General features: G+C 38.8%; 1 protein-coding gene across 5 annotated transcripts in view; it reads right to left on the bottom strand.

The window, feature by feature from the left end:
• Nucleotides 1-12,453: 12,453 nt before the first annotated feature.
• hs3st1l1 (heparan sulfate (glucosamine) 3-O-sulfotransferase 1-like1) overlaps nt 12,454-24,262 on the bottom strand; it is a 39,244-nt gene continuing 27,435 nt past the window's right edge. The window contains exons 1-2 of one of the 5 annotated variants that reach the window (XM_058378600.1): nt 19,712-19,836; nt 12,454-13,940 (exon numbers count right to left, since the gene is read on the bottom strand). In XM_058378600.1, the coding sequence (XP_058234583.1) occupies nt 12,806-13,735 (930 nt within the window). In that variant the 5' untranslated portion in view covers nt 13,736-13,940; nt 19,712-19,836 and the 3' untranslated portion in view covers nt 12,454-12,805. Of the gene's footprint in view, nt 13,941-14,498; nt 14,696-14,803; nt 14,929-19,711; nt 19,837-24,262 lie in introns of those variants that run through there. The other 4 variants (XM_058378629.1, XM_058378610.1, XM_058378620.1 and 1 more) reach the window with 4 other exon arrangements.

Here is a 24,262-nt window from a genome sequence, read left to right as displayed (position 1 = left end):
TGTTGGCATCCCATTTATCTTCAGAAACAATAGGCGATGCCTCTGGCAGTGTTGTACTATCACATCAGAAAAAAGGAGGTATAAAAGTAGAAGTCAAGCTTCATGAGTCTGCATGATGACTTACTTCTGAAGTGTTTTATATTCCCAATCTACAAAACGTTTTGGGACATACTGCGATAAGGCAGAGTGCTGAGGTTAAGGCTATAAAGGGGCAATTGAAACATCAGTCCTACTGAGTATCTGTCCCATCAGCCAGTAACTTTTCAGAAAACCTCTTATATTTCTATACATTTATCTTATGTACAGCCAAGGCTCTTTAAGCACTCAATAACTGAGGTGTTTTATTGAAGTCCTTTGGGTGAATAGGTGTTCTTTCATCCTTTTTCATTTATTCGACATCGTCTGCCCTACCCATATGAAATTGCCTTGTCCGTTGTGGAAATAACAGCATTACGACCTTGTCCAATCTTCCTACCTAAAGACACATTCCTGTCTTTGCGTTTTCATTTTGTCTGAAATTACATTGTTGCTTCTCGAACACTATTCTTGTTGGAAATTCTCTCCTTCGCTATCCTGGTATAATAGCATTAGCCACTTTGATCTGTGATAATCAAGCACTGGCTTTTCATTATATGTGTTAATTTTGGAGTTGTCAATAATGTGATTTTAAAAAGTTTCTTTTTCTTCAATTGTGTAATTCACTCTATCTATCGAGACTGGTTTAGCCCTATAGCCAGAATTCTCTCTTATTCATACAACCAAATGACTAGACTCATCAGGTCCTGTCAAGGATGTTTCAATTTGGCCCTTTTCCCTCTAGGGTCCAGATGAATTAACACTTCAGCGACACGAGGATTCAATTCAGGCGTCCCCGGAGCCCAAGCCTAAGGACTCCCTCTGTACATACTATCACAATGCACACTTCCATTTTTCTCCCGCTATCTTTGTCTCCCACTCACACCCAGTACACACTCTCTCTCTCACACACACAAGCGCGCACACACACACACACACACACACACACACCCTCAATCTCAATTTCTGCCCCGCTCTCCTCAACACCACACAATAAACCTGCCAATGAGTTGAATATTTAGCATAACAATTATGTTGTTATTGTTGTATTACAGGTTTAGTGTCAGAATGCAGAGAGTGGGGTTTCACATGTGTGGGTTGATGGATGGAGACATGTACAGACTTAGAATTCAGAAAAGACGATATGCCACTGTGCAGAAGACTGAAGGAACAATAAATGGTGTTTATCATTGTATCTACTAAATCGTGCAAGATTTTTGAAGATTAGTTTTGTATGGACTCCTGCTGCTAATGGTATTTCAGAGACTCTGCTGGATAATGCATGTGTGAAGCATGAAAAATGCCTTCTACTGAGTTTTTTTGGAAAAAAGGGCATTGTGTTGAAGCTAATGGGACATCACAGGGTCAGTACAAAAACCATGCGCTCTAAAAATGCTAACCCAGTTTGAGTCACTTCTGTAACACTGTGCTTGGTGACTGTATAACATGTCGTGTTTATTTGACTACACAATGTTGGCTTATGTGTAGAATCCAAAATTAAGGTTTGCTTTAACTACCCAAAAAACAGTTTATTACCCAGCCATAGGAAATCTGTACTCATGTTTCCAGGCTGTTTAACCCATTCATAGAAAACTGTCCTTTTCTGGAAAGTATTTAATTGAGTAAGTACTTTTGCAAACATTACAGTTTAGTTTGTTACAAAGCCCATGTTAAATCATGAATTTAATTTTTAATGCTAAAACATAGGCAATCACAACAATTCCATTTACATTCCTTTCTTTAAAGTGCATATAATCAATAAGATTTATGTTGTATTATGCAAAGCAGGGTACATTTACATACTATGTAATTGTGTACTACTCATGTTAATATATGCAGGCCTAAATAATTCAATATTTTGTATACTGCAAGACTTAATAAATATTTCATTAGTATCTAAAAACTGCAAAATGAAATCAGTGATAATGACAAACTTCTAAGTAAAATTGCTCTGAGCAGAGAGTATTGGTGACCGGACTTAAAGTCATAAAGGACTGTCATAAAGATGTTCCTGTTCTTTTGACCACATTCTTCAATTTACATGATGAAAAAATTCCCACTGTGTCCGAGTGAATGATAAGATGGCATTGTAGATAAGGGAAATATGGTGCTGAAAACCTTTCCATCTTTACAGATATTGTTTGACTTTTCAAAATACACTGCATGACCATCACACCCATATATGGATCTTCCCCAAACTGTTGCCCCAAAGTTTAAAACACAAACCTGTGTAGAATGTCTTAGGATGCTGTAGCATTATGATTTCCCTTTTACTGGACTTAAGGGGCCCAAACCATGTGTACAAAGCACTGACATGACAGGAGACATGCTTTATCAGGTTTGATGTGGAGAAAGCCCTGACCTCATCCCTAACTTCAACACCTTTGGGATGAAATGGAGTGCTGGCTGCACCCCAGCCTCAGTATCTGACCTCACTAATGCTCTTGTAGCTGAACGAGCGCAAATCCCCAGAGTCATGCTCTAAAATCTAATGGAAAGCCTTCACAGAAGAATAGAGGTTATTATAACAGCAAAGTGGGACTAAACCTGATATATTACATTAATCAAGCACATTAGAGATTAGAAAAATGTTTTAGAGAGTTTTTACCATCATTACAGACGTACAAGAATATAGTAGAATAATAATAATGTTCTTTAAGAATGTGGACCTTGGACATCAGCGACATTACAAAAGGCACAGATAGCAGATAGCAAAGTATGTAATCGACAACGTGTAGTGCAAGAAATGGAAGGAGACAAAGTGGCAGTGCACAATAGACAATACAATACATACACACAATGGGACAATACATTAAATACAACAGACAACAGAATGGCGTAGCGGGTGGTGTGTGGTGTGTAGAGCATAACCATCACCAGCAGCATAGAAATCCCTAAGTTTGACAGAGCTGTAACTGAAGTAATTTTCATTCCTATGATAAAAAGGAGAGAAAACAAGAAAATAAAAAAATATGGTTGGTGAATCGGCCAATTGTAATGAGGTTGGGTCTGTTTATTCTGAGATAGGTGAGCAGAAGGCATTTATAGATGCAAATGGTCAGGTGTCCACATTCTTTTGGCTATATAGTGATGGACATCACTATCTTTCCTCATTCTTTAGCTAAAGAGTGACACCTAGGTCCTGACCTGAGGACGTATTTAACAGCTAAAGGTAGCTACATTTGTCTTCTCAAACTCCTTAGCAGCATAGCAGTGAGCTCTGGGATGCCTGATTAATGAGCTTGCATTTTAATTCCTAAACATATCCTGCTAAAAGGGTTTTCTAAAGTCTTATGATAGTTAACTATGGGTGAGCACCAAACAAGTAAATTCAGGTGAATCTGCTAGCTAACAATCAAAACTATTTGGTATAAGGAGTCAGAAAACCAGCAACCTGACTAGTTAATGCAGATTAATGTTAGCTAGCTGCTGGTGTTATCTTAATTTACCCTACATCTTATTTTTATTTTATTTTATTAAATCCAAATACACAAAGTATCATAACGTATTTAAAGTATAATAATGTACATGGCAGATTTTTTCCCTCAGCTGTGCGCTTTGCTCCCCGCTTGTCAGTGGAGAAATCTCAGTAGCTTTGTGTGATGTTTCAGTAGCGAAACTGACCCAATTGCTAAATTAAACCAAATGCTGGGTTTTACTGGCAACCCAGATGTTATGATGTGTTAACATCTCTAATTTTGGGGTAACATAATATGAACACTCTGCTTAAACACAGTGTAAGCATCATGCAGCTATTGACGTGGGAGAATTACTGTTAATTGAGTGATAATGTGTTAAATCATCACAAATCTTGTCACAAAGCTTCTGTTTAGCATGATCTAATTAACATTGTCCCATTGTTAGGGATGAGTATTAGGTCTGTAGTGTATTTACATTTTTAGGCAAAGTGCAGAGTGAGAACTGTAAACCTCTGCTGCACCTCTGTGTGCATCTGTACCTCAAATCCCCCAACAACCCGTAGCTCCTCTTGCATTTAATACAACAACATGCAGCCTTGATCTCAGGTAATAGCACACAATTCAGCAATTAGAGATCAAACACTAATGAATGAAATATTTAAGGGTCCTACAGCTTGTTTCCCCATAGATACAGTATAACCTGCCTCTTTTGTTTGTTTGCTGCTGCAAAGTTTTTGTGAATTAAGAAGAGGTCTGAAGGACTGCTTTCCAGTTACTTTGATTAACCTTTTTTTTTTTTTGCTTTCCCTGTTTGTTAACATCTTAGCGGCCCCTCCAGGATTTCACCATCACAGAACTTAACACAAAAAATGTAAGAAAACTCTGTAGTATGTAGTAACTCTGGAGCTGGCAATTTTTCAAAATTACCTCAGATTTGGGCCAAGATGCATCATGTGACATTATCTCAACACATGTTCAGCCAAAGCCTACTTCCATTCACCTGTATTGAACATGAGGGCAGCTATCCTAGAAATGCGTTATATATGTGTCTTCACTCGTAGGATTTTAAAAGAAGAATCATTTGCTTGCAATTTCACCAATTCATATAGTTTTCCTTGAAAAAAGCTCCACAAGTTGCATCACAAAATTTTGAAAAAAGCCACTGAAAAATTCAACCTTTTTGGAGACAACAGTAAATAACAATAAAACTTAAAACCCTGGAGCAACTGACTTTTTTGTGGCCAGTATATTGGTATAAGGGCTGCAGTAACACATTTACATTTCTGGCATTTGGCAGACAATTAGTTAAGGGCCTTGCTCAAGGGCCCAGCAGTGGCATCTTGGTGGACTTAGGATTTGATCTCACAACCTTCCAAATCAGTAGTCTAACGCCTTAACCACTAAGCTACGGCTGCGATTCTTGCCTTCAGATCGTCAGTGTCTGTCAGCCGACAGAACTCCTTCAACCTGTGTTCTAGATATTGTTTCAATTAACCGCTCACTCAACAGACTTGGCGTTATCCTGTTGATCTGACGTACTCAGAACTTAGTATTCAGAGAAATCTCTGCTCTATGAAAGGGGACAATCTCAGGGTTACTGCACATGGTGGTAGTATTTTTAAACTGGATAAAACGTACAAAGAGTTTAGATTTGGCGGTCTCATATTTTGTAGATATGGCATTTAATTTTCACCCTAAAGCCCTTTCTTGCTTTTAAATCACTTAGAATACTTCTTAATTACTTAGTAGGTCTTTTTTATACATAAATGTGGCCATTGTTATGTCTAGACTATACATTAAAAACACTTCCCTTTTGACACTTAATCACTTACTGCCTACACTTCACACTTATTTTTTTTTTTATCTCCTTTCGGGTGGTTATATCCTCCATATGTTTCATTTTGCTTGTGGTTATATAAAGCATGGAATTGCTTTTGTGTTTGAAATGCACTATGCAAATACATATCCATCCATCCATCCATCCATCGCTTATCCTACTGGTTTGAGGGGAACCTGGAGTCTATCCCCGGAGACAGGGCACAGAATGCAGGGCACACCTTGGATAGGATGCCAGTCTATCGCAGTGCACAAACACACGTGCGCACACACACAGCATGCCTTTGGACCCTTGGAAACTAGAGACAACATGCAAACTCCACAATACGGCAAATGTGCTAACCACCAATCCACCGTACCACAATGTACAATACATAAATATACTGTGTTCAATTTATTTGATTCATGGTCATGTGCGCACAAGAATTATGATATATTATATATTTATATATGTGATACAGGTAACATTGCTTTATATCATCCACTCAATCTCCATTTTTCTTGCTGTTTCTCACAGCGGAGTAGTCCCATCCTCCTCTCCCACCCATTGCACCCTGCTCCCTACCTCCCTCGCTGATAACAGCTTTAATCAAAGTGCTTCTCTTAGTTCTGGGAAAAGCCTGGGGGAGTGAGAGAGAGTGAAAATAGAGGGTAGAGGGAGGAAAGAGCAAGAGAGAGAGAGAGAGAGAGAGAGAGATTTGGCTTGGCCTTCAACAGAGAACAGAGAGACCTGAGATATTCAAGTGAAGAGAGAATGAAGGTCAGAGAGGTTGGTGCCATGCAAAAGGGAATGAAAAGATGGATGACAAGAGGTCTCGGACTGTTCACGTGTTAAACTCAATTGTTTTAGAATAGGTTGGTGTTGGTGTGTTTCAATAGCATAGCTGTAAAGTAACAGAAGCAGTGCATCGTGGTTCAAACTATAAAAAAAAAAAGGAAACTAATTCCATTTGATTAAACTAACACATTTCTGTCAAAGCAAATGACCATTTATTACAGCTATACAGTTCCTGCACATTTCAATTCTATGAAAAATGATATGCTAATCATTCAAGCATCTGACATCTGTGAATAAATAAACAGATTCAAATGAGATCCAACATCTGCTCGAAGACGACAGTGGCATCACAGTATATTCGTGTAAACTCTTCTGCAATCGACATGTGCTATAAACATGGAGCACAGTGACCCTGCCCTACACAAGGTCTTACAGCGTGTGTGTGTGTGTGTGCCTGTGTTTGCATGTGTATGAGTGTGTTGGAGAGAGGAGTGGGGGGGCAGCAACATTACAGCTTCTGTGCTAAGTTTGGATGCTTAATTCATAGTACAAACCTTAATTACGTCCTCTGTGACACACACATGCACACACAGACCTCCAAGGTATCGTAACCTTGTTCTAACTCTAGTCAAATATGTGAGGACTTTCAAGGTCGTTATCCACATTAAAGTGAAGGTAATGAACTGTCACTCAAATGTCTTTGCATTGACGTGGCATGCTCACCGAGGGGCCGGTGGCTATCCTGCTTTAACACTGAACATGGACGACAGATAAGAGAAGCATGAAGACAACCGGGATGATGTATTTGGACATTTCAAGATGGTAATGAATGCACTGATATTACAATGGCATTAGAAAATGGTAATACATTTAAACAAAAAGCTCTAAATACTGTAAGTCTGAACAGGACAAGAAAAGCTCTCCTGCTGTAACATTCCACCACATTAGATTTCAATTAAAAACTTTCCACTGCGCATCACTACAGCACTTTTTCCTTATCTGAAGTTTCAGCAAATCTTTGTGGGGAACAAAAGCCTCCTGTTTCAAACCCTTTTGTTTCAACTTTCATTAAATATTACTTTGATGTTCAGTGACTGCGTGAGACTGTACTGAAACATATTTTTCACAATCAGTGTGCAATTTGTGACTTAGGCCCTGCTCATTTAGTCTCGCTCCACTCCACTAAGCAATTGGTGAAAGGAACAATATTCATGCAGTCTTTGTTTCCTTTTAACTGACTTTTTAACAAGGTATTGTAGCCACAGCCTAGATAGCAGATGGAAAGCTGGGGAGGCTTTCAGTGTTTTATCGCTGTGTTTGTGGGAAAAGCAACAGACCACAGAGAGCAGTTCATTAAACCTGCTACTGTGTGTTCAGTGTATGTGGGATAAGCCGAGAGAAAGAAACTCAGGTTAAGAGAGAGACAGAGAGAGAGAGAGAGAGAGAGAGAGAGAGAGAGAGAGAGTTTCTGTTAGAGGGGGAGAGAAGAAAAGACAAGAAGAGAGACTTAGAGAACTGACACACACTGAAACAAAGGGAGTACAGGATGTACAGGAAGCTTGTGGGGGATAAATATAATCAGAGCCCTAGAACAGGCTTTACAGAGGCTCATCGATTCTCTGCAAGAGGAATCACACACATTTCAGCCCCAAGTGTAGACAAATATTCTTGCCTGCCAGTGCACAAACAGAGAGAAGGGTGGGGAGGCGAGGCGGGGCGGGTGACAGGTTTCAGGATGAATCGAAGGCTCAACCCATACCAGGGACAAGGCAGATACTACAGTCAGCCTTTTGTTCTATTGTAGCCTAAATATTATACTCACATCAACAAACTTCATATTGAGTTAGCTTTTGGCTCTTGATTAAAAAATAAAACAAAACAAAACAAAGAAATAAACCCTGAAAAGTTGTCAAATCCTGCTTGACTGAAGCTTACAATGTTCTATGATGTTTTTCAGTAGACGTTATGAAATAAATTATGATCATTGTAATAATTTGCGACCAATTAAGTGTTACATTATGAAAAGTTATGCTCATGTGTACTAAAAGGACACATCCCAAAACTGACAGAAAATAGGGCTAATAAGAGACAAATGAAAATTTCTGATAAAGACACAATCTGCATCCAAATAAAAGAATATAATGGACATTTGTTAGCCCATTAGAAAGAAACAGCATCTATGGCCATTATATGAAATATGACAGCTTTCATGAAGTACACATCATGACACCTGTCACAAAACATATGCTAGCTAAACTTTCCATTTGACAAGCTGTCATGAAAATAACCAGGACTGTAAATTACTGGACGCAAATTGTCAGGGAAACTCGTTTGACTTGATGGGTGTAAAGCATGGTTATGCCAGTCCAAGTTAGGTTCAAGTAACAGTCCTGAAATCTTTGACAAGTCTGACATTCTTTCAGAATCTCAGAAATCAGACTGTATGATTTGTGTACAAGGCAAGCAGACTTTGATTTACAGTTTTCAATAATCACCAGAGGCAAAAATTAGCTGCAATGCATGTAATAATATTTAAACGTGAAGCTGTTGCTGTAACATGTCAAAAAAAAAGGACCTGAAGCTGAACATAAAGCCAATCTCTGTTTTGCATCTGTCCCTAGTATGGAGGGGGATATTTATTAAAACAGACTTGGATTGATGATGAAAATCACCACTGAAGCGAAGCATTTTAGTTTCTGCTGTGGGTGGCAAGTAGCACTCCATCCATCATTCCGTTATGATTTTTTTTCCCCCTGGTTTTTGTTTTCTTTTTAACATAATGATTAAACTCATAGACTCGTATCTGAGAGTATACATTTTATCTCTCGCTCTAATGGTTTCACAACTTGGTCTATGCCACCTGATGTATTATCTGTCAGTGACAGTGGCAGACAGTAAGTTGCTTAAAGAAATTCAATAACGGCAAAGAATACTTTATATGCACACGCTTGTAATGTGGTCATCTTTAAAGCAATAATGGCTGCATCATCATCTTTCAGCATATGGGTACAATATTGTATTCTGTGATCATTCTTTGCATTTTTTTTCCTTTTAGAAACATGATATAGCTGAGAAAACAGTGCTATTACAGAAAAAGATGACAAGTGTCTGGGTGTATTTCAGACCATAGGTTTTTTTTTCTTTAACTGGCCTAAATGAGCGTGCCCCACCCCAACCCTCACACATGCACGACTCTCAGATCAAAAGCTTGCCCTCTGAGCTTCACATGATTAAAAATAAATCAACAAATGAATAATTTATTTCAACCAGTTTCACAGGCCTCATTTGCTGGGTTGCTCAATGGAAAAGTACTGTTTTACTTGAATAAATTCCCTTTTTTTCACCAAGAACACTTTGCATGTCAAACAGTCTACCCATAATGAACAAATCCTAAAACCGTAATATTTGTGTAAGATTTTGCTTCAGGTGAGAGGTCTGTGTAGGAGTGTTGGGATTCTGATCAACCATGCCCACTCCTAATGGAATTCTGACCAGTTCTGCCCTTGCTTGAAGAAAATATGTAAGCTGTCCAAGCTTTCATATTCCTAGAACAATTCTGTCCAATTCAGATCACTTGAAAATAATTTTTTTTGAGTTCTTCTCTTAAAAGAATTCTGACCAATCATTCCCACTCCTGAAGGTATTCTGACCAATCCATCCCTCCCCTTCCCGAAAGAATTTTGACCAACCCCTCTGACTCCTGAAAAAATCCTGACCAATCCCTCCCTCTCAGGATGGAATTCAGCCCAATCTCACCCACTCATAAATGAATTCTATGGATGAAGGGGGACCAAAACAAAGAGACATTGCAAAACAAGCAAGCACATGCTAATTGTCACTATGGGAACTTATGTAAAGAGATAAATCATCAGAGATTTTCTAATAAACTTAGTTTTTCCCCAAAATATAAACACATTATAAATTTAGACCACAGCAACCCAGACCAAAATGAGCTATTTACTCAAGATAAATGTCTGTGTGCAGTAAATGTGTCACACTGGGTCCAATTTGCTCCTGTGTTAATTGATGTGGTCTTTCTTTGTCCCAGAAGCTTCATATGTGACTTAGCCTGTGATTTTCTATTCCTGCGAGATCCCAGTCCTGACTTCACCGTGTCAGGCGAGTATTTATTTGTCCAGGGAAGTTATTTCAACCTGTTACACTGAATAACCAAGTACATTGCATGCAGCACAAGAAACCACTACAGGCACATTAATAAGTGTGTGTAAGAGTAGAGAGAGGAAAAACAAGGTGGTAGTGTGATGGCCTATCAGTGACTATATATGAGAGTGAACTTCGTAACGGCAAAGTGAAGCACACGTCTCTGAGGTTCTTTAGAGGCTGGCTGCAGCACAATTTCTAACCTCGCTCAGTCCCATGTTAGTGAGTCCAAATTTTCATTTTTGAACTACAGCTATAGAAATTATTTTCAGGAAGTGTTCTGTCATGTTTACAAGTTCTGTTGGCCCTAATAATTCCCTCGATATTGGTCTTTACGATAAATGCATTTTCTAGGAGTTATTTGAGGATAAATTAAAGGCTACGGTTAATGAGGTGTATGCTTTGGACATGACAGTCGATCCTCATTAATGCGCACACTCTCCAACACACACCTGGAGCTCTTGACAGTTCTGTAGCAGAGCCATGTTCTATTCTGGCGTTAACTGTCCTCACAGACCATCAGCAGGGATTTCTTTGCCGTTTGTTTCGGTATGTTGCTCTTTTAGCTAGCTCTATATAGAGTATATAGACTGACATATTTTGCAAACAAATGCGAGTGAACAAAGTGACAGCTTAAACCTAGACTTCAAGTGTGGAGGTCAAAGACTTACACTAGTTAAATGTCATTCATTGTACTGTATGACCTTAAAAAAATTTGATACATCTTGTTAAGGTTAGCCAGAAAAAGCTTTTTTTTTTCTTTTTTTTTTAAACAAACTGCATTGACAGAATGGGTAAACCATAAAAGAGCACTTCTCCATTCACATGTGTTAAAGCAGTAAACAGAACTATATTGAAAATGATCGAGAGCAATTGTTTTGTCAAAATACAAGTTACGTTAATGTATATGTTGACTGCTGTTTACCAGTATATATTCAGTTGGTAGCTTATGTTAGATCCTTACATGTTACGTTGATAAAAATGACAGATAATGTCAGCAACTTAGTCATTACTCAAAGCTCTTAATTATTAGTACAATTTAAGCATTTACATTTTCATCATAAACACCTTAAGCTGCAATTCAGCTAATAGCATGCAAGCTCACGCACAAGTGTCGATCACTAATATGGATGGTTCAGAGGTGGACCCACTGCGACTAGAATTTCAACCTTCAAAGACGCACAATGGGAGCAAATGCTGCCATGACATCCACTCATATATACATACAGTCATTAGGGGCATCACAGACCCTCTGCTTCACTGCTAGAAATGTGTTCTTGTCTAGATGAGTGCTGACCACTGCAGAGGTCAAGAGATCATCACTGTCTACTTGGCCACCAGTGAACAAAGCCCTCTATAAAAAGCAACGCACAAGGTGAAGTACACAATATGGTAGTACTTTGCACTCCATTAAATGATGTATACTAGAATAGAACAATTTAGCATAATATAGCATAATAGTGGTATGTGTTAGATACAAACAGTGAGAAAATCTTCCTAGGATTCAAGATGTGAAAAATAAGGTGTTGTAGCAAATGCCTTTCATGTGACAGCCTGCTCTCACAAGTTCACAAGCCCACAGAGCTCAAAATAGCTTGCACCATTTGTCGTACTTTTATTCACACACTTTAATCATGATAGGTACATTTCATTAAAATCCTTTGTCATTTATGACAGCAAGATTTTTTTTAAACCATCAGCATGACTGAAGAGCTAAAACTCAATCATAAATCCTCACATACCGAAGTTTCTCTGCATGTGACAAAAATGACATTCAGTCATGTAAAGATGAATTTGATGTTGCTAATATAACATTTTTACTTACTGATGCTCAGAAAGAGCTGTTTGAGATCATATAGCAACAAGCTAGCTTTGTTGCTTATCACATGTGCAGCAAGCACAGCTGTGCTGACTCTCATGATTCATAGTTTGAGGCTGCAGGCACTGACTTCCACGTCTCAGTCTATTAAGGGTTCCTTTTCCTCTAAAGCATTGCTCCAGGCTACCTGCTTTGCAAAATAATTTTCATCTCCTACCCCTGGTACTTCTCAAATTGTACCATAACCATGTCTCTTTCTCAGTCTTGCACCCATTAACACACACACACACACACACAAATAACTGCAGGTAAAGTAGGTAACTTAAGAGGAAGCAAGATGAAAGAACACTGGATATCAGATTTCCAATTTTGGAAACAGAACCATTTATTATCAAGTACAAGAATATCAAATGAAGGAAAAAAAAGGCCCATGAGTTCACAAAAATGTTTGTTTCAGTCTTCCTTCAGTAACTTGCTTATAGTATAGAGGATCAAAGCTCTGGGATGCTCCCACAGTATAGATTAATTTATAAATGATTTGTTCAATAATTTTCTTAATGATTACAATTTTCTCATTGCAAAGTTATTCTGCAGTCACAATACGAGTTCAAAGGCATCCATCTGAACCCTTGCTCAACATTACTGATAATCAACCAATAACTTTATAAGTTGGCAAGGAACCTTTACTACTAGGACAGGCTCAGCTTTTCTCCTTCACTAGCCCCAGTTAAAAGTGCGCCCAACCAGCTGGTAGAAATTGTGGTTGTGCTGGCGGAAGTAAGAGCGGAGCTGCTCCAGGACAGTGCTGTTCACCGGCGGGTGAGGTCGCCCTTTTGACTCGTGCAGGCACCGTTCTCTGCCATCGCTGCGAATGCAGTAGAAGCCCTTGGTCTGATTGAAGTAGAAGTTGGAGGCCACTATCCGTGGTGGCAGCTCCAGGAAATGCTCCACCTTCTGCAGCTCTGACAAGGGGTTATGAATCAGTGTGTCTCCATCCACAATGTGGATCTGTTCCAATGGGAAATGCAGGAGCCAGTTCCTCATATACATGTCGTAGAGACTACGCTGAATGGCCTTGTAGCGGGTGTTAAGAGCCCCGTTCCTGACCAGCATGTCCTCTATGGCATGAACAGGCTTGTGGTTCTCCAGCCGGTTGAAGTACACCTGCGTGTAATCTGAGATGACCCGCTCAACCGGGTCTCTCAAGATGAGCAGGAGCTTCATCGAGGAGTTCATGGCACGGATACGGGCTGGAGCTGAAGGTGAGGTGAAGTAGCCTGGAGTCTTTTCAATGGTGATCTGGTGAGGATATGAATACGGCATAAGGTCACGGTACCACTCTAGGCCCTTGGCGTAGTTTTCATCCCAGTCAAAGAAGTGAACCTCAGTAGCTGCTGCTGCTACTTCGGGGTGAATGTCCAGCATCTCCAGAAGAGCACGTGTGCCACCTTTACGGACACCAATGATAATGCTGTGAGGGAGGTGCTTGCTGGTGCCAGGTGGGGGCACCAGGGAGGGGGTGACTGTCTCATTATCCAGATATCCAGGGCCTGAGGTTGGCGCACTGGGCCACATCTGGATAAACTCTGGCGGGGCAGCATATGTCTGTAGTACCAGAAGGAACACAGATCCCAGAAGGGCAGCCATGGACAGAGAGAGCAGCAGGGAGAAGGGCAGCCAACAGATGGGAATGGTAATTGGCGGCGTTGTAGCAGTGCACTGGGGAAAAGTCTCAGGGAGATCACAGAGCGGGGGCACAGTCAGGCTGGCAGTTGTGAGTGGCACTCATGGCAAGCCATCTTGGGTGGGCAGGAGAAAGAGGAGGATGGGTAACCTCTGGTCTGCAAGAAATCTGCCAGAGAAAGAAAAAAAAAATGAAAGAAGACATTAGAGATACATTTTGAACTCGTAGAGAAGGCCATCAGACCAGTTTTTTTTTAGTTATCAGCTAAATAACAGACGCACAGGTTCCATGGGAAGCACATAAAAGCCTTCCTTCATGCTTTTACTGAAAGAAAATATTTGGCTCAAATTTACTGGAGGAGTTACAATCAGTTCCTGATAGAAAATGCCAGTGACAAAACATGGCGTTCTTCCAGAGCAACAAGGCCAAAACACCCCAAATGACATTACCATATTGTGATTTTTCTCTCAGATCAATACACTTTTTTTTTTCTTTCTACATTTGTTCTGAAATATATCTTTAAATACAGTTTTCAGTGAGAAATAAGACATGCAACCCTCCAACGCGAGCAAAACAGTTTTTTTTCTTGCTCACTTAAAGAGGGTTTTTAATTCAACACAGTTCAAAACAGGGCAGGATCAAAGTCTGAGCTGTGGCCAAAAGGAAAAAAAACAGAAAGACAGAAGAGTAAGAGAGGAAGCAAGCTCAAAGAAAATGCCTACTCACTGCTTTAACAATGTAGCATTTGCATGCAAATATATGGATTTACCACATCTGCTTTTTATGCTTCATCAAATCCCGGCCCGTGAAAAATGCAACAGTTATTCTGTTAGTCTAAACAGTCAGCACCTCCAAGTCAAAATATTCCCCTAGTTAAAGGTCACTTTCATGGTATTTTTACTCCACACTAAAAGCTGATTAAACCTCACAGCTCCAGTGCACACTAATACTGAGCAGCTTTGTTTTCCCAGAGAAATGCCTTGATTTCAACTTTGAGTAAGAGCAGCAGGCTGCCTCAGTCATAGACGTACCAGATGTTCCGTCCTGACTTTCATCAGTTACTGCACGCTGGATCATTACACCCCGATTCAAATAAACCAACAATTAAGTTAATTATCTGTTCAATGGCACACAGTTCTTTTGAGGAGTTTAGACCTCTTTACCGCCTTAAGCATGTCGTTCAGTACGCCGCTATCGACACCTGCCCCTGCATGGGTTACACATTAGCTGTGTCTGAGGAGGGGGAGGAATGGGAGCGATGTGTGAGGAGAAGAAGAAGAAGAAGAAGAAGAAGAAGAAGAGTGTGATGCCGGGGTGATGCACAGTGACATGACTGCCTGCCTGTCAGTCAATGATACAACAGCAAAGGAGCCGCCAGTGCCAATACTAACAGCCAGAAGTGGGGATGAATTTGCTGTCGAATTTAAAACAGTTCACCATGGAACTGCACACTTATCTGTGTCCAGCTGCTTATTTCAGACTGTGCTATTTGTCACTCTAGAAATGATATGGTAAGTGTGCTTGCATAGGCACAGGCGCAAGCTGTGAATCAGGAGATTAATTGTAGGGTTAGTCTTGCAGATATCAATGTGAACTACAGCAAACCACCAGTTAATATTCTCTCTTTTAAATCTATATTTATATCACATCTGCTCCCAAAGAACATAATTAGCTAATCATTCTCTCCATAAAGGGACCAGGCCAGCAAATTAAAAATATTAAGCTTAATAAATCCTGGTATCTGCGACTACAGATGGTCTAAGTGGTGTGTAATAGTGAGTAATGAATTAGCAAAGGTGTGTGTGTTAGATGAAAGTTCCTACACGGAAAAAAGGGGGAAAATACAGCAGATTTTAATATTCACTGGTGCCTGTTGGTGGGGGGGGCAAAAAGAAAAAAAAAAAGTAAGAAAGAAATGTTTCATATCCGGCGGCCATTAGGTCGAGACAGAGAGTACCGATTCTTTTTAAATTTTCTTCCAATTCTTCATCAATGCACAAAAGATCATACTTAGGCTTTTATTTATGATTTTATACTTTGATCCAGGCATGTGCATTTAATTTTTCATTTTAAAATGAAATGTTAAAAATACCAACATTTGTGATTAAAAATTCATTTTAGAGGATAAGGCTATAAAAACCTTTCAGAAATTGCATTTAATTATTAAAATCACTTGGTATTTAAATGTGTCATTTATAAATAAAAAAAGAATCCTATGAGGAAAACTTGTATCATAAACATTATAGCTTCATTTTTATTTATTTACCCAGTGCAATGCTTTCGTGTCAATGATATTTAGGCAGATTTTACATTTCTTAGTTGAACTAATGTGCAGGACTAATTCAGTTGTTCCAAATAGCTTCCTAGTCATGTGCTCATTACACAGAGTATAACATAAGTGTTATAGAGCCAATACAATAAAAGAGTTGCTACCATAAGTGCTTGTTGGACATGAATAATTGATTAAATGGAATAACACTTTAATGTCACGCACATATATATTTAATCAAAACCATGATTCGTGACTAAAAAATATTCTATTCAATTTTATTTGCATAGCGCTTTTAACAATGGACATTGTCTCAAAGCAGCTTTACAGAACATAAAAAAAAACAGTACAGAAAGATTAATATTAGACAAAAGTTCAAGATTAGTATTAGACTTGTATTTGAATTTATTTGTATTTATCCCTAATGAGCAAGAGGAAAATCTCCTTTTCTCTGAAAGTATTGGAAAAGCAAGGACAATTTATTTTAGTTTTAGACTGACGGCACTTGGGTTTGAGATAAAAAAAAAAAAAATCGAATACGAGACGAAATTTATATCTGTGTATAATTTCAGAATAATTTCAGCTTTCATTTTCCTGATATTTACATCCAGATGTGTTAAGCTACTTCACTACCCGTGACCCTGTGTAGGATATTATGGTACAGATAATGGATGGATAGAGGGATGGATAGATGGATGGATGGATATAGGGATGGATATAGGGATGGATATAGGGATGGATGGATGGATGGACGGATGGATGGAGACCATTCCAGAAGCAGCCATGAAAGCCCAAGCCATCACATTACCTCCAACATACATGGCCGAGTTTATATGAGTTTACGTGTTTTGGATCATGAGTAGATTCTTTCTTTCTCCACACTTTGGTCTTTCCATAACTTTAGTAGAGGTCAGTCTAGGTTCCAGTACTGCTGTGGCTCATCTCTGTGCTGCCTACTGCTGATGAGTGAATTACATTTTGTGATATGGCCTCTATATTTCTGCTATCAGTGCTGGATTATGATATCTTCACCCCTGTGAAGGTCAAATCTTACTGTTTTGTTTTTTTTTGTCATAGCTTTCACAATATTTCTCTCATCAACTCTTGTTTTCCATGGCTGACCTGTTCTGTGTCTGGTTGTTAGTAAACCAGTGGTTTCAGGATATTTCACACTGTTGTTTTGGCTATATCCAATGCTTGTGCAGCAGCTCTGATTGATTTTCCCTCTTTTCTCAGCTTCAAAATGGCTTGCTTTTCTCCCATAGACAGCTCTGTGATCTTCATGTTGGTTTTTCATTTTTAACAACAAATCTATTCTTCACAGGTGAAACTCAGGGCTAAAACCAAGAGCAGACATTCAGCATTATTAATAGTTTAAACAATCGATCTACCAGGGCACACCTGGGCAACAAGAAACACCTGTCAATCATGTTCCAATATTTTCAAACACTTGAAAAATAGGTGGGATCAAACAAAAGGTGCCATGAGCTTTAAAAAATTGTTGTTCAAAATGTCTAGATATAAATATCAGAAAATGAACGCTGGAATTCTGTCTCATATTCTCCTTTTGCACTCAAACCCAAATGTCTTCACGGTATAGCAAAACCAAAGAATTGCTGTTCCAATACATTTGAAGGGGACTGTATATAAACAAAAATCATATCCAAAAAAACCTTTAGATTTGTTTAAGGGAACTTAGAACATGAGACCTTCCTTATTTATGTATTCAAAAGCAAAAAAAATTCCACAATAAAATATTTAACAGCATTCAAACATTGAAAATATTCTGAAACCCCTAATATACATCATGCTCAAGTTTTTTTTTAATGAAATATGCAAATGAATGTCAGGCAGTCATATTTCAATTCCTATTGTAGCTGTAATAAAAAAAACCACATACAACATGTGTAAAGAAACTGATTATCACATTTTGTTATAATTTAATAGTGAGACCCTTAGAGATTCCCACCTCTAGAACAGAAGAGCCAAATTAGGCCTCATTTAAAGACTGTTGGCATTAAACATTAATTGAGTGAGTATTGCAGTGAACTTGCTCTAACAGTCAAGTTTAGAACAAAAGGCTTTATCAGAATATTAATGTCTGCACTACAGCTTGTGGAACAGTATTCAAAACTAACAAAGAGGAGATGGAACAATGCACAGCTGAACAATGTACAGAAAAGTAAACATGACATCATAAATATCACAGACTATGGAAAACAATATCCCAAGCCCAGCCATGTTCTTTTATTTCTGCTGAGAACTCCAGTAATGACCGACTAAACCAGGCCTCCGGGAGTGCACACCTCCCTGATCCTTCCCGGCCTCTCATCACTAACGCTCATAACAATATTCTCTCTTGGCCGCTCTTTTCTTTCCCTTTTCCCCCCTTCAGTTTTCTCTAAACGATGGTTGTAGTTTATCTCGCACTGTATAAACAGGGAGAGAGCCATCCTTACCACCTACTGAGGCTTCTGTAAAGGGTATTCTCACGGAGCCATTGACCGCAGATGGCTGAAAATCGACTGAACTCAACTTAGAACTCTGCTCAGGACCAAAATTGTACACTGCATGCATAAGCTAGGCAGCACACACACATCTTTAATCCTTTCTTCACCCTTTCTTCCTCCATCTTAACACTTTATCCTTGTCCTTTCTGACATTCTTTGACATGAAGTCTCGCCTTGCCTCAACTCGCCTCTATTTTCTTGCTTTGGTTTTTCATTCTGTCTCTCTTTCCCTCACTCTCTCTACCATTTCTGCTTGACATGTGCCCTTCACTCCAGAGGCATCTCAGGCACATTCACTTCTTCAGCTGAGTTTGCTTTTTAAGTTGACTTTACCAGGGCACTCACAGTTCACTCACATGCTTAATACCATAATTTTTCAAAATAACCCCACTCCTTAAACCCTTAGCCGTCTTTATGCTGTAAACTCTTGGTATCCATCAAAACATCCTTTTTTTTTTAATATATATATTTTCAGCATTCACATGCATCATGGAAAATACATCAAGCCAATTTTTTTTTTCAGTTTATCTGGTAAACAGCAGACGTTAACTTATATCTGATTAAAGATATACATGGTTACTTTGCCACCTTTCATTTTCCTACCTTCAAGCAAGTGCACAAACACACAAAGAAGAGCTGAGCCAAGGTCAGTCATTATCACAGGCCTAATTTTACAGTACCTTCACAAATTGGTGACAGAAAAATAACCCTATCCAGACAGGATTATAGTCTCACACATGGACATATGTTGATTTATGTGTGTTAGCCTTTGGAATAGAGAGAATTTTACTGGATCATTTACAAACATATTTACTTGTTAGCATCTAATGTTAGATGATGAAGATTGCAAATTTGGTCCAATTTACACAGGAGAGGATAGGTGGCTGGTGAGGATAGAAATAAAATAATTACTACAGCTGTCTGTTAAAATCTAATCACATCTGAACAGGGCTCCAAAGACTTTTGTTTCAAAGCAGTAATAAAAGACTGCATTTTAAAAATTCAGCAGAAAGTTTGAATGTTTGTCACATCCTTTTTCTTTTCTTTTTTTGTGTCAACTACAGAGGTTTACAAGTAATGACTGACTCAAACAGGGCTACAGTTTTTCCTGTTATCACGCCAAATGATCCATTTTTTCTTCTACATGGAAACAAACTCACTGATTCTCGCTTCCATCCGCGTCAAGTCCTTCATTTCAGCACATACACACACACACACACACACACACACACGTCTTCATGATGCAGTGCACACATGTACGCCTCACTCCATATCGCTTCACTGCTCCCTCTAGCTGGTCACATCAAGTTCAAGCCCTTGACAAAAGTTTACAATGCGACCAATGAAGCTTCACCGCCTACTCATCAGTGATAACACACTTCCTCTCCCTCTTTCTTTGTGCGGTTTCCCCTACAACCTCCAGTATACGCCTGAAAATAAAGCTCTTCCTAAAGCACTTGAATATTAATGCAGACACCCTTAGCACTCGTCCTCAAAGTGTGTCTGTATCTAGATGTATTCTCTTTTTTCAAGTTACTTGTTTTCATCACAGTTACTCATTTTAGTTGCATATTATTATTATTATTGCATTATTATGCATCATTTGCATTTTGGTAGCTCGGGTAGCCTATTGATGTCCGTAATTCTACCTTTTCTTCCCATCTCGCACTTGTTTCTGTAACACCATTACCTCATTGAACAGCTTTAAAGTGATGATTTACCATTTTAGAAAATCACAATAAGCAGTTTAATCATGAAGTTTAAGGAGTACAGCAGGTTGTAATAATATTATCTGTCGTGCAGTCGGGAACTGCTTGTCGGTAGTGGCAATCATGAATAACAGAGTCGGATGATAGGGTTTTTTTCTGGGGGGTGAGATTGTGATGTACTACGCAGTACATTTTTCTTTATACAATCCAATCCGTTAATTAGTCTAATGTCCACACGGCCAACATTTTTCACTCTTGGTCTGCAGCTCAAAATATCCTTAGTGCTAACAAGGTCAAAACACAAACATCATATTCACTCACTTTTTAATTATCAACATCATTAACGTTATTTATAAAGTGAATGATTCTTCAGTTTGCCACAGGTATAATTAAATGTTTTGAAAGTCAAACATACACTGATAGATTTTTTTTTTCACAACAGTGTATTAAAATCATTTCTAATTTATCTGGACAGAAAGCTAGTCTAGTTGAGCACATTTGCACATTAATACCTGGAAGGTTGAAAAAATTTGCAACTCATTATTGGGGTGTCGTTGCTCAATGGTTAAGAGATTGAACTTCTGATCAGAAAGTCATGATTGCAAAGCCACCACTTCCAAGCCGTCACTGCTGGACCCGTGAGCAAGGCCTTAACTCTCAATTGCTTAGTGAAATAAATGTAAGGTTAAGAGCATCTTCCTCCTGCCGTAAATATAAATCCAGATTCATATGTCAGTTGGCTAATTTCCTGTTTCACACACATTTTATGGCATATGTTTAGTGATAAATCATACCAGTGTACTTGGATGTTAAACTCCTGTACAAGCTGAGTAAAAGTTGCAGCTCTGGTAATATAAATCACAGTAAATTTCACTGGATATCATGGGAATGTTGTATAATTTATAGACACTTAAATCCTTCACAGAAGCTTAACCAGCTCTATGCTTAGTTTGTATTGTGAGTTACTTGTATGTTGCCAAATGAAATGGAGAGTAATGTAAATTAAATTTTTATTCATTGGTATATATCTCAGGCTTTCTCAGGGACATGCTACGGCTGCAGGGCTACGGAAAGAAAGGTTCTCCTAATGTAGCAGGCTGGGATCCAAACCTGAGATGATTTATGTTTGATGAGCGTGGCATGGTTAGGACCGAGGGAAAATATTTCTGGGAGTCATAAAGAAAGAACACAAAAATACCACTGTTCCCAAACAAATCTGCATTTCTGATTACGCTTTGCACGCAACTTCTTTACCTCAGGTAATTACTTTTTCCTACTTTAGGGGAAAAAAAGTGCAAGTAGGCCTATAAAACACCACTTGAATTACGCTCATCAACTCCGCCAGACAAAAGGAGCGCATGAGTGTGTTTGATTATGTATAAGGGCCTATGAGGCAGGTGTGAAAACATTCTGTACTTAAACACTACTTTTAATCACAGCTTATTCTCTTGGGAGGAAATTTATCGTTGTAGCACCACCTGCTGGGTGTTGTCTTAACCTTTCCCATCCTAAACAGTTCTACCCCTCTGCTTGCTGCACTAGCTAAAATCAGCAGCTCATCCATGCTCATATAATCCTCTTCAAGCAATAATTCAGGTCTTTAAAGTTCATGTCAGTACTGGGTAATCCTAATGGAGGCAGTGATGGGTTTCTTGGAGGGGAAAAAAAAAAAAACACAGAACACTGTAGGTGTGAGGAGCGTTGAAGGTATTATAAGGATAATTGCTGTGTGCTTCTAGTCCTGTGTGTTTTCACAGTAATCATTGTTAGCCTTGACAAAGACGGTTAAAAAACTTTAAAATCGGCGCCGAGAGCTGTTTAATGGCTTTTGAACAAAACACTATAGCACTGGAAAGAAATGTTGAGCCAGGCAGAAGGCCAGCTCTCTTTTTTGGCTACAAAAAGCATGGAACAGTTGGTGGCAATGAGAAAATGATTAAAATTAAGCTATTTCTGAAGTACGTGAGTAAAAAGATATCCTACACAATACCAAAAATCAAGAGAGAGAAGGGGAAAGACACAAAATTCTAATGCAAATATTATGATGACAACTGACATTAGATCATTCTAGAATAAAGGGCATACCATGACAAAAGTGTAGATAGATAGATAGATAGATAGATAGATAGATAGATAGATAGATAGATAGATAGATAGATAGATAGATAGATAGATAGATAGATAGATAGATAGATAGATAGATAGATAGATAGATAGATAGATAGATAGATAGATAGATAGATAGATAGATAGATAGATAGAATCAACCATTTTAACATTCGAAATAATATTAAAGTAACTAGCCCGAAACAAAAGCCGGCAGAAAATTCACCAGTCTTGGCTGTGGTTGCCATGGACACCATTTGAAATGACTTCAATGATTTGGCTGATCCCAAAAACAAAGAGGTTCTGAAAGAAGATTTTGACACTAAATGTTGCACCGCATGTGTGGGAGTAAGAAAGCAAGGGAAAAGGTGTCTGGACACCTGTGATTTTATCTGCCCTGATTCACACCCGCTCTGCACGACATGCTCATGCACCCTATTGTTCTCAGCAACGTTCAGAATCCAGTGACCCAGATATCAGCAAACAGGCACGACTGGCCACTTCTATTAGTTATTTAGAGAATTTGATAAATAAAAAATGCTTGTGTGGGTGGGGGGGGATGGGGGGGTTACTGTAAAGCATTTTTTTTCCCCCCATCAACTATGATGCCAAATTCCTAAATAAATGAACACACACAAAACCTTAGTCCACAAATAAACAGTTATTGAATCACACATACAGATGGACATATTCACAAACACATGCACACACACACATACATACAGCCACACATGATAAATCACACATACAGCTAGACCAACGCATGGACACAGGCACAATGGGACACACATCAGTTTTATAATTGACTTTACATACATCTAAAGGCATTTAGACTCAATGTAAAAAGATCAGCCAACACACCTTGTGGATATGGAGTGACTGCTTGCAATTCATCACTGTCAGTACCAATGCTAACTTGGCTAACAGCACCAGTGAGTCTGTTGAGGTACTATTGATGTCAGGGAAGTGTGCTTCGTAGATAATGAAGGTTTCCAATGAGGAATGCGTCCGCTTATAAAATCTGGCTGAAAGATTTTGCAGAGCTCAACTTTATGCAAATGAATCTTTCCACTGCATCATTTGACTACGAACATTTGCATGGTGATCGAAAAGACTTCAAAATTGCTTATACATACACATGCACACAACGTTAAACTTCATTGTCCACCGCATTATTGGCCTTTATTATTCCCAGTGTATTCTTTTAAAAAAGAGTCATGATTAAAAATACTAGGATACTTCCTAAAGTTCTTAATGTGGCTAAGGAGACCGAGTCAGCCGTTGAGTCACGTGCACAACTGAGGAACATTATGATTAACAGACTTAGACATGTCTACACTGTATTCTGTATTGTTAATGCAAGCTTTGATATAACATTAAATATAAATGCTAAACAGCAAACATCACAGTAAATTATTTACCTCCTCACTTGTTTTCTCCAACAAAACCCATAATGACTCAGGGAGGTTCTCCATGCTGGTGTGTGGTAAAGGACAAAATCTGCATCTGAACATGTACTAATAGCACACATTACTTCAATGCATCTTTTCTTTCATTTTCCAGAAGAGGTAATTTGACTTTTTTTTTTATTTTTTATTATTATTTCAAGTTGCATGGGTTGGGTTTAATTAACAGTGAAATGATGGAACCTTTTGTGATGTTACTTTTTTAATAAAATTAAATGACCCTGTTACTGCACCCTCTGGTCTTCCAGCACTGTTTAACTGGTCCCACCATCTCTCGGGGTACAGGGAAGGTAAGCACCAAGCCTCTTCTCTGTTCTGGCTCCTAGGGGGTTGAATTGACTTGCCCTAGATGTCTGAACATTCACTGGCTGTGTTCAAACAACATCTAAACATCTAAAGGACCTACATCTTCCTGATGTACTTAAAGTAG

The sequence above is a fragment of the Hemibagrus wyckioides genome, linkage group LG03 (assembly GCF_019097595.1).
Source record: "Hemibagrus wyckioides isolate EC202008001 linkage group LG03, SWU_Hwy_1.0, whole genome shotgun sequence".
In the NCBI taxonomy this organism is placed as follows: domain Eukaryota; kingdom Metazoa; phylum Chordata; class Actinopteri; order Siluriformes; family Bagridae; genus Hemibagrus; species Hemibagrus wyckioides.
Note: the sequence above shows the minus strand (reverse complement) of the source record. Positions and strands in the feature narration are given on the sequence as shown.